The sequence below is a fragment of the Puma concolor genome, chromosome F2 (genome assembly GCF_028749965.1).
Source record: "Puma concolor isolate L17-30 chromosome F2, mPumCon1.1.hap2, whole genome shotgun sequence".
In the NCBI taxonomy this organism is placed as follows: Eukaryota; Metazoa; Chordata; class Mammalia; order Carnivora; family Felidae; genus Puma; species Puma concolor.
In genome coordinates this window covers 53876838-53889582 of record NC_141684.1, presented here as the reverse complement: position 1 = coordinate 53889582, position 12745 = coordinate 53876838, and the positions used below count along the sequence as shown (strand labels likewise).

Below are 12745 nucleotides of genomic sequence, written 5' to 3'. Positions count from 1 at the left end.
AATTGGCAAAGAAGAAGTCAAACTTCCACTCTTGGCAAATGACATGTATTGAACATTTTAAAGTACTCTATTCCGATGTTGTTTTTGGTAGAATTGTTTCCTAAAAAAGACCACTCTTTGATCTTGGTTCTCCCTGTGAGAATTTTGTATACTCTGTAACATCTTGGTTGTGGTAATCCAGTTTTCCTAGTAACTTTGTTAATGTGCTGTGCAAGATTGAAAATATGAGTATGTAGTGTATATACTATTAAATTGTTAATTGATGGCATTTAACAATGTAACAGCACGTCAGCCTTGAAGATATGGGTACCTGATATACTGTCAAAGAAAATTTGCCTCCAAATTTTAAGCTGGACATCATAGAATAACTTTTAGAAAAGAATCACAACTACATGATTTTTTAGATTATCGGTACATATGTTAAGAATTGTGTACAAATTGAAATGTCTGTACTGATCAACCAACAAACACGCAATTATGAAAGAAAAAATCCTGAGCATTTAGGACAAAATTCTTTCTAAATACAAATCATTATATACTATAATAAGTTAAATCTGAAATCTGAATCATCCCAAACAGCCTCCAATGCAACTTGATTGTAAACTCTAACAGGGCATAGATTTTTGTGTTTTGTTTTCTGATGTATCTCCAGCCCCTATAAAAAGGGTTTTTTTTAGGAAATTAATATTATTTTCCCTATTAGGGTAGGTCATGTTGAATATAAAGGGTTAACATAGTATGTCAAATGAGAAAAAAAAATCAATATAAAGTGACTTTGATTATATTATAGCAGCCCTGAATATCACTCTGGTTTCCTATAGCTGCCAATACCAAAGTACCATAGAATACAGGTATACAAAGCTGGGAAACCAAAATTGCCAACGTTTGTGCGTAGGCTCTCTCGTATTAGCAGTCATAACATTTTACTTTGGAGTTTTATTTAAACAGCCTCAGCAGTCTGTATCACAATTTAGGAGTGCTTAAGAGTTGGAGGCTGAGTTTGTTTGTACTCTCTCGTATGTCCGAGTGCAGATAACATTGTTCACGGCACTTTCCTAGAAGACAAAGGATGAGATACATCAGTATTGTTGGTGAAACTGACTTTTAGAACCATGCAAACTAAGTACTATCCATAGGAGTTTTGAAAAGAGATCTACATAGAGAACAATAGATACCAACTGTTAGCTGATTTTGCCACGTGTGTGTGTGTATGTGTGTGGGGGGGGATGACAAATCATATATTAAATAGGGTATGTGCAGTATATACATATATATTGTAAATATGTAATGTATGTGTATATATATAAACAATACATATACTATAGAAACTTCAGTCTTTATTCAAACATTTTAAATGCCTACATTGAAGCATTTTTGCTATTTCACATAATCCTACATTTTCAAATAATGACATTGTTACATTGATGTAGTATTTTATGGTTTTTAAAGCACTAATGTATATATAATGGCATTTAATTCTCTCAAAAAAACCATGAAGACATTTCTACATTTTTTTAAGACAAGTGAACTGAATTTGGAAAAGATAAATGACTCATCCAAAGTCATGTAAGTACTGAATGGCAGAGATGGAAATGTACATTTTAGATTCTGAATCTAACATTCTTCCTAATGAACTAAAAACCCATCTGTTTGGTGATTATGCCATTATAAGGAGCAATAAAATCAAGTATCCTTAGTCCTCTACTTACTACTTTGTAAGGAAAATGTACTCTTCATTTTGGAAAGAAAAAATATCCTTATGTGAAGAAATGAAGATAGGTTTGTTTGTTTGTTTGTTTGTTTGTTTTTTACCTCCACACAATTCTTACATATTCCCTTAGAACTATTTGATATTATGTCCAAAATGGCTTTTTTATTCATTTTTGTGGAATTGGCAGTTTGGGAAGAAGAATCATTGGCATATATCCCTCCACTGTGTAGGGAGAAAGATGAACTGAGAAGCCATCCTCAGAGAGAGAAGGGTGGACTTAAAAAAGTATACTTGGGAATGAAGCCAACCTGGGTTTTAACCCCAGCACCACCATGTTTTTCTAGCTGAATATCCTTAGGTTAAGTCAGTGACTGAATCTCAGTTTTCTCACCTGGTACATGGACTAACAAGTCTTACCTCACAGGATTATTGTGAGAAGTGGGTAAATAATATATGAAAACATGCAGACACAACAACCACAGAAATGTTAGTTTTTAATTGTGTCAACTCATCCATACACCAAGTCGATACCACTTAAGCTTTGCATTAGTTTAAATTTCCTTTCCACGTGTTTGGTGTTGAACTGGAAAACAGTGAGAAATTAATCCTGGTATGGAGTGAAGGATGAACAACAACTCAAAATCCCTGCTGAAATCTTTATTGCACAAATGCATGCTTGCTTTGGTTTATGACAAGTCAAAGAAGTAGGCAACACATTTTTTTATGTTCTTTAGTTTTTTTAGTTCCTCAATCCATGCACATTTTATACGATTTATGATCATACATTTATCTGCCAATGTTTTCCCGCATTCTTACAAAGCAAGAGAAAAAGAAAAATCACATTTACTTCCATCATTTTAGAACAAGACATCTGGGTGATTTTATATAGAGGTGTTACAGATGGTGAAAAAAATAATGACAAACAGCTCACTCACCACCACCATTTTCCCATCCACCACCTTTCTCTTTATGGTGGTCTCTTTGCCATTCCAGTCCTGAACTTGAATCAGAGAGTCATTATCTAAGTTTACCACACTCTGGAAAACAGACAAAACCAAATTCAGCTCAGATCGTCACATGTGAACACTAAAATTCTATGAAGTACCAAATTCTTTTCAGCTTTTGTGATGCTCTCAGGTAGTTTTAGAGTGGTGTTTATAGTTTCATTTATATTTTAAGACTTTGCCAACACTAAATTTGTTGGCTGATTCTTCTCGGGGTGGGGGGGGAGGGAGGAGGTTTTATAAGAGTAAAAATATAATATTGTCTTGAATAATAATTAAAACTTTCTTCTCCCTGAGAAATAAGAGGGGTAGATACCCTGTTTCCTATCCCCTCACCACCACACACACAGAAGATTCTTCAACCCCACAACAATGGTGAATATGTACTATAAATTAGAAAGCAATTCCCATTGTGTTAAGTCATGAGGGCCTGTGGTTAATCTGTCACTGTGGCATAACCTCACCTATACTGGCTAATACACATTTTATTCATTGTGACTTTATGCTTGGTAGGAAACTGCTACAAAGTAGAAAGGCAGAACTTTGTTTCTGAGAGAAGAATCTAAGGAAATAATTCTCAAAATAGGTCAGCTAAGCATCTGCATCAGAATTGTTGTTAGAAATACAGTTTTCAGGTGCCTACACCAGATATCAGAGCCTGTGAGGATGGGACCTACAAGGAGGCATTTTTCATAAGCATCACAGGAGATTTGTATGCATATTAAAATTTAAGATCCTGAGACCTAGATTTTAGCCCAAGTTGATCTAATACAGACTTTAGATGTGTTTGCTATAATTCATGATTTACTTAGAATGATTTTGAATTAGCATTCTTATGAAATTTATCTAAAAGAGTGTTGAAGGCCTCACCTTGGTTTTATGGCCACCTGGTGTATTTTCCTCAAACTCTTCTCCCAGTTTAAAGGAGATCTCATTATTTTTAAAGATGCTTCTGGTTTTTATAGTGATCAGACCTTCCTGTGTACTGATGGTCACCGTGGGTTTTGCCAGACAGCCAAGTTTCCTTCTGGCTCTTCCTATTCCTAGGAATCAGATAAAAGGACATTATGGTTAAATCCGTTACTGGCTTTGGAAACTCATGTTAGCTGTATAATTCTTTACTAACTAGGTTTGTGAGTTAAACAGATTAAATGCTGCATGAATTCAAGTATCTGAAGTAAGTAGCACCTTTATAAGTTAAAATAGATTATATTTCGCAGAATGAAATTAGTCTCTAGTTTTGGCTGGTGGTCGTCATTTTTCTTTAGTCCTGTGGTTACTGGTCTTGTTGGTTCATGAAGAACCTCTTCGAAAATTTGATTAAAGCTATGAACCATCTCCCTATTTTAAAATGTACTCATTTATACAGACAAAATCCTTTGGCATGAATTATTCAACATCTTTATCTCTTCACTTACATTCTTATATGTACACATATATAGAGTCTGTTTTCTTCCATTACATATTTTGTATTATGCTAAAATACATATAAAATTTACCATTTTCACCATTTTATTTTTTTTTTAATTTTTTTTCAACGTTTATTTATTTTTGGGACAGAGAGAGACAGAGCATGAACGGGCGAGGGGCAGAGAGAGAGGGAGACACAGAATCGGAAACAGGCTCCAGGCTCTGAGCCATCAGCCCAGAGCCCGACGCGGGGCTCGAACTCACGGACCGTGAGATCGTGACCTGGTTGAAGTCGGACGCTTAACCGACTGCGCCACCTAGGCGCCCCCACCATTTTCACCATTTTAAAGTGTACAGTTAAGTGGCATTAAGTAAATGTTATACAACCACCGCCACTATATATAGGATTTTTTAAAATATAAATTAAATAAATATAAATAAAATAAATAAATATTTATATAAATATATTATTAATTATATTTATATAATTAATATAATTTATATATAAATAATATATAAAATTATTATATATAAATATATTATATAAATTATATATTATATATTATATAAATATATATTTTTATATAAATTATATAAAATATATAAATATAAATAAATATAAATAAAACAAAATAAATAAAATAAAAATAATATAAATTAAAATAAAATATAAATTATTATTCCACTTACTTTTTCCCCTATCTCTATATCTTGGAGATTTTCTGTGTCAGTCCACATAGGGATAAATTTTTGTTATTGTTACTTAATACATAATACTTTATAGAAACACCGTAATATGCCTCATGAACCCACAATGTGAAACACAACAAGTCGTGATACATTAGATAATTATTCCCGAAGATATTCACACCCAAATCCCTGGAACCTGTGCATCACTTTATGTGCTAAAGGGGACTTTGTGGATATGGTTAACTCAAGGATCTCAAAATCGGGAGTTTATCTTGGACCATCCATGTGGAGCCTAAAGATAATCACAATTTCATCGTAAGAAACTTTCCTTATAAGAAAAGGAAAAGAGATGTTAGACTCTAGAAGAGAAGAAGACAATGTGACAATGGTGGCCGGACACTAAGGAGGGCCAGCAGCCACCTGAAACTAGAAAACAAGATCTATTCTGAAGATCCTCTAAAGATTTGGAGCAAATGCTTGCGAAATGATCATTTTTAAAAATAATTATGACCGTTTGCTTTAAATTATTTATGCAAATAATTTTCCATTGAGCATATGGCACGTGTATGTTTTATCTGTGTAAATCCATGGTAAATTATGTGAGGACAGGATTCTGCCGATTTTAAACTAATGTTGCATAGAACTGCATCTAGGTTCTGAACCAATGCCGATTGTTTCTATGTGATTGCTTTTATATTTCTATTGGAGGGAGGGGCCCAAGATTAATCTGATATCATACAAAGCGAGTGTCTGTGTTATCAAGTCTCCCATTTTTCCTGGCTACAATATAAAAGTAAAAATGGCTCACCCAGCTCTTTCATATATTCTTCAAAATTTTCACAAGAAATGGATTTCCATGTTCCTTGGAGCTGATCAACCATTCTGTCTAAGTTGATCTTAAGGAAAAATAACATCATTAGGATGAGTATGTTGTTTTTCCCTGAAATAGTGTTAGAACTTGTTTTTCATACAATTTTGGTGGGTAGCACAGAAAAGTCAGGGGAAAATATTAGGAACTCTAGTCCCTGTTATCTTTCCTGAATACAATACAAAGCAGGAAAGCTCTCTCAAATGTAAACTGGTCAAGATGAAAATGAAAACAATTTTTGGCAGGACCAGATATAATTTTCCATCTCTAATTTAGGATTAAAAATAGGTTTACAAATTCTAGTTCCTTCCCTAGGAACTGCCCCAAACACACATAAACCAGTGCGTAAGGGGTGGAACTAGGCAGCTATGTTTACGCCATAGAATCCCTCTACCACAGGTCTTTGTCTCTCTTTCTCTGACAAAGGGTGATCTAGAATAAGCCCGTTTCACTTGTTGGGATGAGCACTGGGTGCTGTATGGTAACCAATTTGTCAATAAATTATATTTAAAAAATAGAATAAGCCCATTTATCAGCTGTTTAGAGATCTTATCACATTCTCATCCCTTGATATTTTGAACTAAAAACCAGAAAGACTTCATAGATGGTATTTGACATTTGAACTAAAAAGTTAAATTTAGTGAGGGCTAGAACAATCATTTTAAGCCATGAACATATTGAGCAAGAGAATGGAACATAGAAAAAAAGGAAAGAAAGAGATTGTGTTCACACACACACACACACACACACACACAGCCTTGTTACTGATGCTTTTCCAGATGCCAGTTCAATTTTCCATGAGCTTAGAGAGTCATCATTGCCATGAGAACACAAATATCTTCTTAGTAAATCCCCCTTAATTTAGGCTAGGTTTTACTCCTTTCAGTCTTGACTGAAACACTCTGATGTCCTCTGATATCTGTAAGGAATCGGAACAGAGGATAAGGGATATAATAGCAAATACACCAACTAGAGAAGAGGAGACTCCAAAGGTTAAAAGACAAGCACAGCCTTACACATGCCATCAGCCCTGAGAACACCATTATTAATTCTAGGCAATGCCTGATGTCCATATCCTAACACAGAATTAGTAAGAAAAAGTGAAATTATAAAATTTTTTAAGACAGAAAAGGAGAATAGCATTTTATAACAATTCCAATTAAAATATTAAATATCCAATATCTATAAATATCTGTTAAAGCACTTACCCAGGTCAATGGTCTTACTGATAATTACTCAACTAACATTTATGGAGCACCCAGTATTATATACCTAATATAAGCTAAGCAATTTTGCATACACCATTGATTTAATGTCCCAACGATGGTTGAAAAAGATACCATAGTTTGTTTTCCTTCCCTGTGTTAGGAAGCTTACTATTATAATTTTTTTTACATTAATGTGTACAATTTATATTTATCCCCACTCAGTTGAATAGCGTGAGACCAAGGCCAGGAAATGACTTACCATTGAAGGTATTAAAGATACTAAAATTAAGCACTGAAGTTATTAAAATTCCTAGGATTTTTTTAAAGAAAATGTCAAATGTGTTGTTTCATGAGTCTGATGCACACTGATCCTCTAACACAAGGAAAATCACCTATTGGAAATCGTCTCCTTGATGATTGGGAGCTCATATTGGGAGCTCAGTATAGGTCTCTATTGCTGGCAGGTTAGACTTTCAGAAAAGTGTCAGTAAATAGAGTCCATGCATGGCCTCTGTCTCTGCCCCTGTGGTTCTCTGTTCATGTGCTCATCATGCCAATTCCAAGACAGCTAAGACGCATTAGCCTGGTCATGTGTCTACTTGGTTGTTCTCTGCCTATTCTGTGAGAGATGCTTTCTGGTGTCCATTAATATGCGAGTCAAAAACCTTTACACCTTATGCCCGTTTCCTTAAATACATCCACATTCCTTGATGCTTCAATTTTTCAGTCCTTGTCCTTCCAGACCTGCAACCAACCCATTAAACTATCCCCTCTACTCATGAGTATGTCTTCATTCTCACCTCAGGCCACTGCTCCATCCACACAGAATGAGTAACAGGCACACCACTCTGAGCTTTGTCCATTGGGACCATTTTTCCTCACCACTATTTTCAAGTCCCCTCCCACTCTGAGTGTAATTAAACCACTGCCCGTTTTGGTTTCCATCCACACAGTAAGCCGACCTGCCCATAAAACATGTTCAAGCTCTTCCTATTCCATAAGCTGGTTAGATGAGCCCCCACATAGTGTAGGAATGATCTGAGGGACGGGTGCTGGTACACCCGTGGTGGGTGATATGAGGATCTGAGTCACCTGCTCATGCAGTTAACTCATATCTTCTGGTCTTGCTTAGCCTTGATCCCACAATTTCAATCTTGTTTTGGAATGTTGCTGGGCCTGCCTGAGTCTATGACTCTGTGGGTCTGACAGAACCTAGCTCATAATGGACAGTTCCAGACACATGGTTACTTGGTTTCTTACAATCAAGAATTCTGCCTCTGCTAGGCTCCGGTGACACACCGGAACACAGGTGACACACATGACACACAGGGACTCTTTTCAAAAAGCTGGTAAGTTTCAGAGCGCCTGGGTGGCTCAGTTGGTTAAGCATCGGACTCTTGATTTCAGATCAGGTCATGATCTCACAGTCATGAGATCAAGTCCACGTGGGGCTCCGCACTAAGTGTAGAGCCTGCTTGAGATTCTCTCTCTCACTCTGCCCCTCCCCCGGCTTTTGCGCCCCCCCCCCCCCCCGCCAAAAGAAAAAAAAATAAAGCATATAAGTTTCTGTTGCAGACGGCATGGTCTTGCTCCAAAACCCCAGAGGTCTGTTTTGTGATGCCACACTGCATACTTTCTCATCACTAATCCTCTGCTGGCCTAGGGTTTGCCAGATCATACGATCCAAGGAGCAGGGCTGCTTGTACTGCAATTCTGACTTTCTGCTCCAGTTCTCATTCAAAGCAGGGAGCTATTCCTGTCACTCAATATATGAGCTGGAGCACATTCCTAGATGTGGAATATGTTGCACCAGAAGCCAAAGGAATTTTGTTTCCTTCTTTCTGGTACAAAGGCAAGATGCAGCAATTTGTCTTTTGGAAGAGTTATCCTCACTTGGCCTGACCCAGCTGGATCCCTAAACACTTTACAACGGTGGAAGTTCACTCAGTTGCCATCAAATTAAACTCCTATACACTGTAACACATATGTCTTACCAATGTCTCCGAGTGCTAGCCGTTCTTGCTCATTCACCTTATCAACAGGATGTGTAGGACGTCCAGACGGCTCAGATCTCATCTGATCATATTATAACAACAGAAGTTAACGTAGGCCCCAAACAAACCTGTAAATGTATATTGTTCCATGTAAATACAAACAGTTTCTGTTCCTTTCTCTGATCTTTCCTGATTGGGATCGAAAAGAATGTCATACAGTATACCCGAGGCCATATTAATCTGCACCAGCGAAGATAACACATCTAGCATAGTAGCCATAATTGGGGTTATTATTTGAGTTTGCAGTAGCCTGCAGTCATTCTCCGAGATTCATTTGGTTTCTGCAAAGGTCAGACTGGTGAATTAAATGGAGCTATGATATGGACCACCTCCCGCTTCATTCTTAAGATCATTTAGAGTAGCATTAATTTCTGCCACACACCCCCCATCGTCACCACCAAATACAGTGGTGTTTGATTCACCATCTTATCCAGGACTGGCAAGGGAATGGGAGATAGAGGGAATGGGACTGTAGAGGTACAGTTTCAGAAGCTTCCACTTCACCTTCTCCACTATGATAGGTCTCATTTGGTTTGAATGAATTCAAGGTGGGTTTCCTTCAACAGCCAAATGTGTCAATTCCAATCATATATTTGGGGACCAGGGACTTGACCCCTGGATGGGTCTACAAACCTCCTGAGCCTTTGAGAGCCAGATTTAGGCAGGATTCTGTTTATTTCAGATCCTGGCCCCTCAATGCCTCCACTGTACCATGATGTTTCGAAACCCTATAAATCAATGTTAATTCAGACAGAATACCCTCAGAATATTTGGATAGTCCTCTTTCCACAGTGTATTTTCTCAAGTAAATATCTTAGGTCTCCTTTGAGGAAAATGGGGGAAACTAACACTGTATGTTTTTGCCGTAGCATTTCAAAGTCTTCCTCCTGTGGACTTGGCCACCTCTTTAGCTATTGGTTTCAGGGTCTACAAACTTGCTAAATTCGAGGATCTGGGCAAAAAGATAAAGACTTTCTATTGAGGCAACCACCCTCCATCTGTTATTCATATGCCTTCTTTTTGTTGATGTATTAAGCAGCACCCTAATTGGCTATTCATCTATTTTGCCTTTAGAGACACAAGGTTCCATTAATCATCTCCACATCTCCCTCCAGGTCAAGCCCCCTTGGCTGCCCTTCAATTTTGCCTATTGCTATGATAATAGAAACCCCCTGGCTTCTGGCAATAAAGTGCTGTCACCTGCCCCTTGTTGCTTCAGAGTCTCATCATTGCCATTGCTATCAATGAACCAACTGATAGAAATAGAAGAGAGAGAGAGATAGGGAGAGAGAGAGAGAGAGAGTTGATAGATGATAGATATAGATCTCTGTTCTCTTTCTATAGAAAGGTAATGTGGCTATATTGATCCATAACAGAAGTAAAGATCTTGTAACTTTCCTACAGAAAAAGAGGAGAGCCTCACCATACAAGGGTCTCCAGTGTTTTGACATATTGAACTTTCATTACTTCAGCTAAACAATTTGAAGTGTAATAGAGCTGGACAAGTCCTAGTGGGCACTATGCAGAGATTGACATGCTAGGAAAACCCAGGCCTTACTCATTTGCTATTCATTGAATAAACATTTGATAAATAAAGTAAACACAAGACCCCCATGCTAGGCTCTGGTATATAACGGGGAATGAAAGAGACTTCCAAAATGTTTCCAACATTATGAGAGAGAATCTGAAATTGTGCTAAATTCCCCAGTATTTCCATATGGATATATATCTGTATAGTAGAAACATAGAGAACTAGTTGATATTTTAGACCAGAGGTCAGCAAACCCTGATCTGTGTACTAATTCCAGCCACTACCTGTAGATAAAGTGTTATTGGAACACAATCACACTTACTCCTTTGAATATTATCTAAGGCTGTTTTCGTGCTGCAGTAGCAGAGCTGAGTAGTTGAGACAGATACCACATGGCCCACAAAGCCTAAAATGTTTATTCTCTGGCCCTTTACAGAACAATGTTTGCCAGCCCCCACTTTAGAGTCTCAAGTTTGATTATTTAAAACTCAAGATCATGGGGCGCCTGGGTGGCTCAGTCGGTTAAGCATCCGACTTCAGCTCAGGTCACGATCTCGCGGTCCGTGAGTTCAAGCCCCGCGTCGGGCTCTGGGCTGATGGCTCAGAGCCTGGAGCCTGCTTCCGATTCTGTGTCTCCCTCTCTCTCTGCCCCTCCCCCATTCATGCTCTGTCTCTCTCTGTCCCAAAAATAAATAAACGTTGAAAAAAAAATTAAAAATAAATAAATAAATAAATAAAACTCAAGATCATGGGGCGCCTGGGTGGCTCAGTCGGTTAAGCGTCCGACTTCAGCTCAGGTCACGATCTCGCGGTCTGTGAGTTCGAACCCCGCGTCGGGCTCTGGGCTGATGGCTCAGAGCCTGGAGCCTGCTTCTGATTCTGTGTCTCCCTCTCTCTCTGCCCCTTCCCCATTCATGCTCTGTCTCTCTCTGTCTCAAAAATAAATAAACGTTAAAAAAAATTTTTTTTAAATAAATAAAAATAAAACTCAAAATCATAACAACTGTTGTCGTTAGGCCTCCTTTGCTTGGGACACAAAAGTGGTGGATAACATTTTTTGTCCATAGCTTTCTCATCAAGAAGAGACATTTTTTATAATTATGTCATGGATAAGTCCAACAGAAAATGTAATTTAAGAAGCTAAGTAAGCTCTGGCATTTCATAAAAGTGATATGAGAGAGAGATTGTTATCAGTCAAATATAGATGAAATATTTTAAAAGTTGCTGCGAGTGTTGCAAGGCAGAAAGACACAAGCATTAAATTGACTAGGAAAGAAACAGGGTAAAAGAGCTGTCCTGCTGTCTGCCTTTTCCTGAGTCTAACCTCCAGTTGTCTAATGGTCCTGTTTTCACTTTTTGTTAAAATGTTTATTTATTTGAGAGAGAGAGAGAGAGAGAAAATGCATGGGGGAGGGAGAGAGAGAGGGAGACAGAGAATCTGAAGCAGGCTGTGCACTGTCAGCACAAAGCCCCAATATGGGGCTTGAACCCAGGAACCGTGAGATCACGACCTGACTGAAGTAGGACGCTCAACTGCCTGAGCCACCCAGGCACCCCTAATGGTCCTATTAAACTCCAAAGCTTTCTTCACAAGCAGCCGTGACTCTCCCACCCTTTTAGTGGCCTTGGTAATGTTAAGCTTTCAGGGTTTGCATGCAGGTCTAATGCACTTAGATTAAAACCATGCAGTAAGAAAAATATCTGTAATGACTTTTTAAAGGAAAATGTATTGGAAATAGGGGAAATACACTACAAAACTTTAGGTGTAGTGATAAACAGAAAACAGTGATCTAAAGAGTTGCTTCTCTTCTCATATTGGTTGGACTTTGTAGGGTGTCATGCACTTGGGAAGAGCACAGCTCTTCTTGGCCACCTGCTCCGTGAGTGCGAGTCAAGGACAATGGGGAAAGGCTGGCAACTTGGCCATCTGTGAGGCTCAGCACGTTTCTGCATTACCTCCACTGTTCACACGAGCACCTGGAGGTGAACAGCAAACAGCAAGCTGGGACTGCGTGACTGGCTGAGGCACACGGACACCCAAGCAAGCAATCTCGTGGCATGTGCTCCATACCGATGTTCTTCATGCACTTCTTTAATATTTTCCACTGGGAAGCATAGTGGGTTGAATGGTGTCCCCCCCGCAAAGATATGTCCAAGTTCTAACCCCTGGCACTTATGAACATGGCCTTGTTTGAAAATAGGGTCTTTGCAGATGTAATTGAATTAAGGATCTCAAAATGAGATCATTTTGGATTTAGGGTGTGCCCTA

At 38.2% G+C, this 12745-nt stretch overlaps 1 protein-coding gene and 1 long non-coding RNA gene across 13 annotated transcripts in view; one reads left to right on the top strand and one right to left on the bottom strand.

Moving 5' to 3' along the window:
* LOC147572019 (uncharacterized) overlaps window positions 1-12745 on the top strand; it is a 270675-nt gene that overhangs the window by 212475 nt on the left and 45455 nt on the right. The gene's annotated exons all lie outside the window — the stretch shown is intronic.
* The window catches only part of FABP12 (fatty acid binding protein 12), a 63302-nt gene that overhangs the window by 9114 nt on the left and 41443 nt on the right, over window positions 1-12745 (bottom strand). For 7 of the 12 annotated variants that reach the window (XM_086695930.1, XM_086695931.1, XM_086695935.1 and 4 more), the window contains 5 exons: window positions 6438-6602; window positions 5624-5711; window positions 3586-3758; window positions 2647-2748; window positions 30-1055 (listed from right to left, as the gene is read on the bottom strand). In XM_086695930.1, coding sequence (XP_086552056.1) covers window positions 981-1055; window positions 2647-2748; window positions 3586-3758; window positions 5624-5696 — 423 coding nt within the window. In that variant the 5' untranslated portion in view covers window positions 5697-5711; window positions 6438-6602 and the 3' untranslated portion in view covers window positions 30-980. Of the gene's footprint in view, window positions 1-29; window positions 1056-1679; window positions 2749-3585; window positions 3759-5623; window positions 5712-6433; window positions 6603-7983; window positions 8389-12745 lie in introns of those variants that run through there. The other 5 variants (XM_025922764.2, XM_086695932.1, XM_086695933.1 and 2 more) reach the window with 5 other exon arrangements.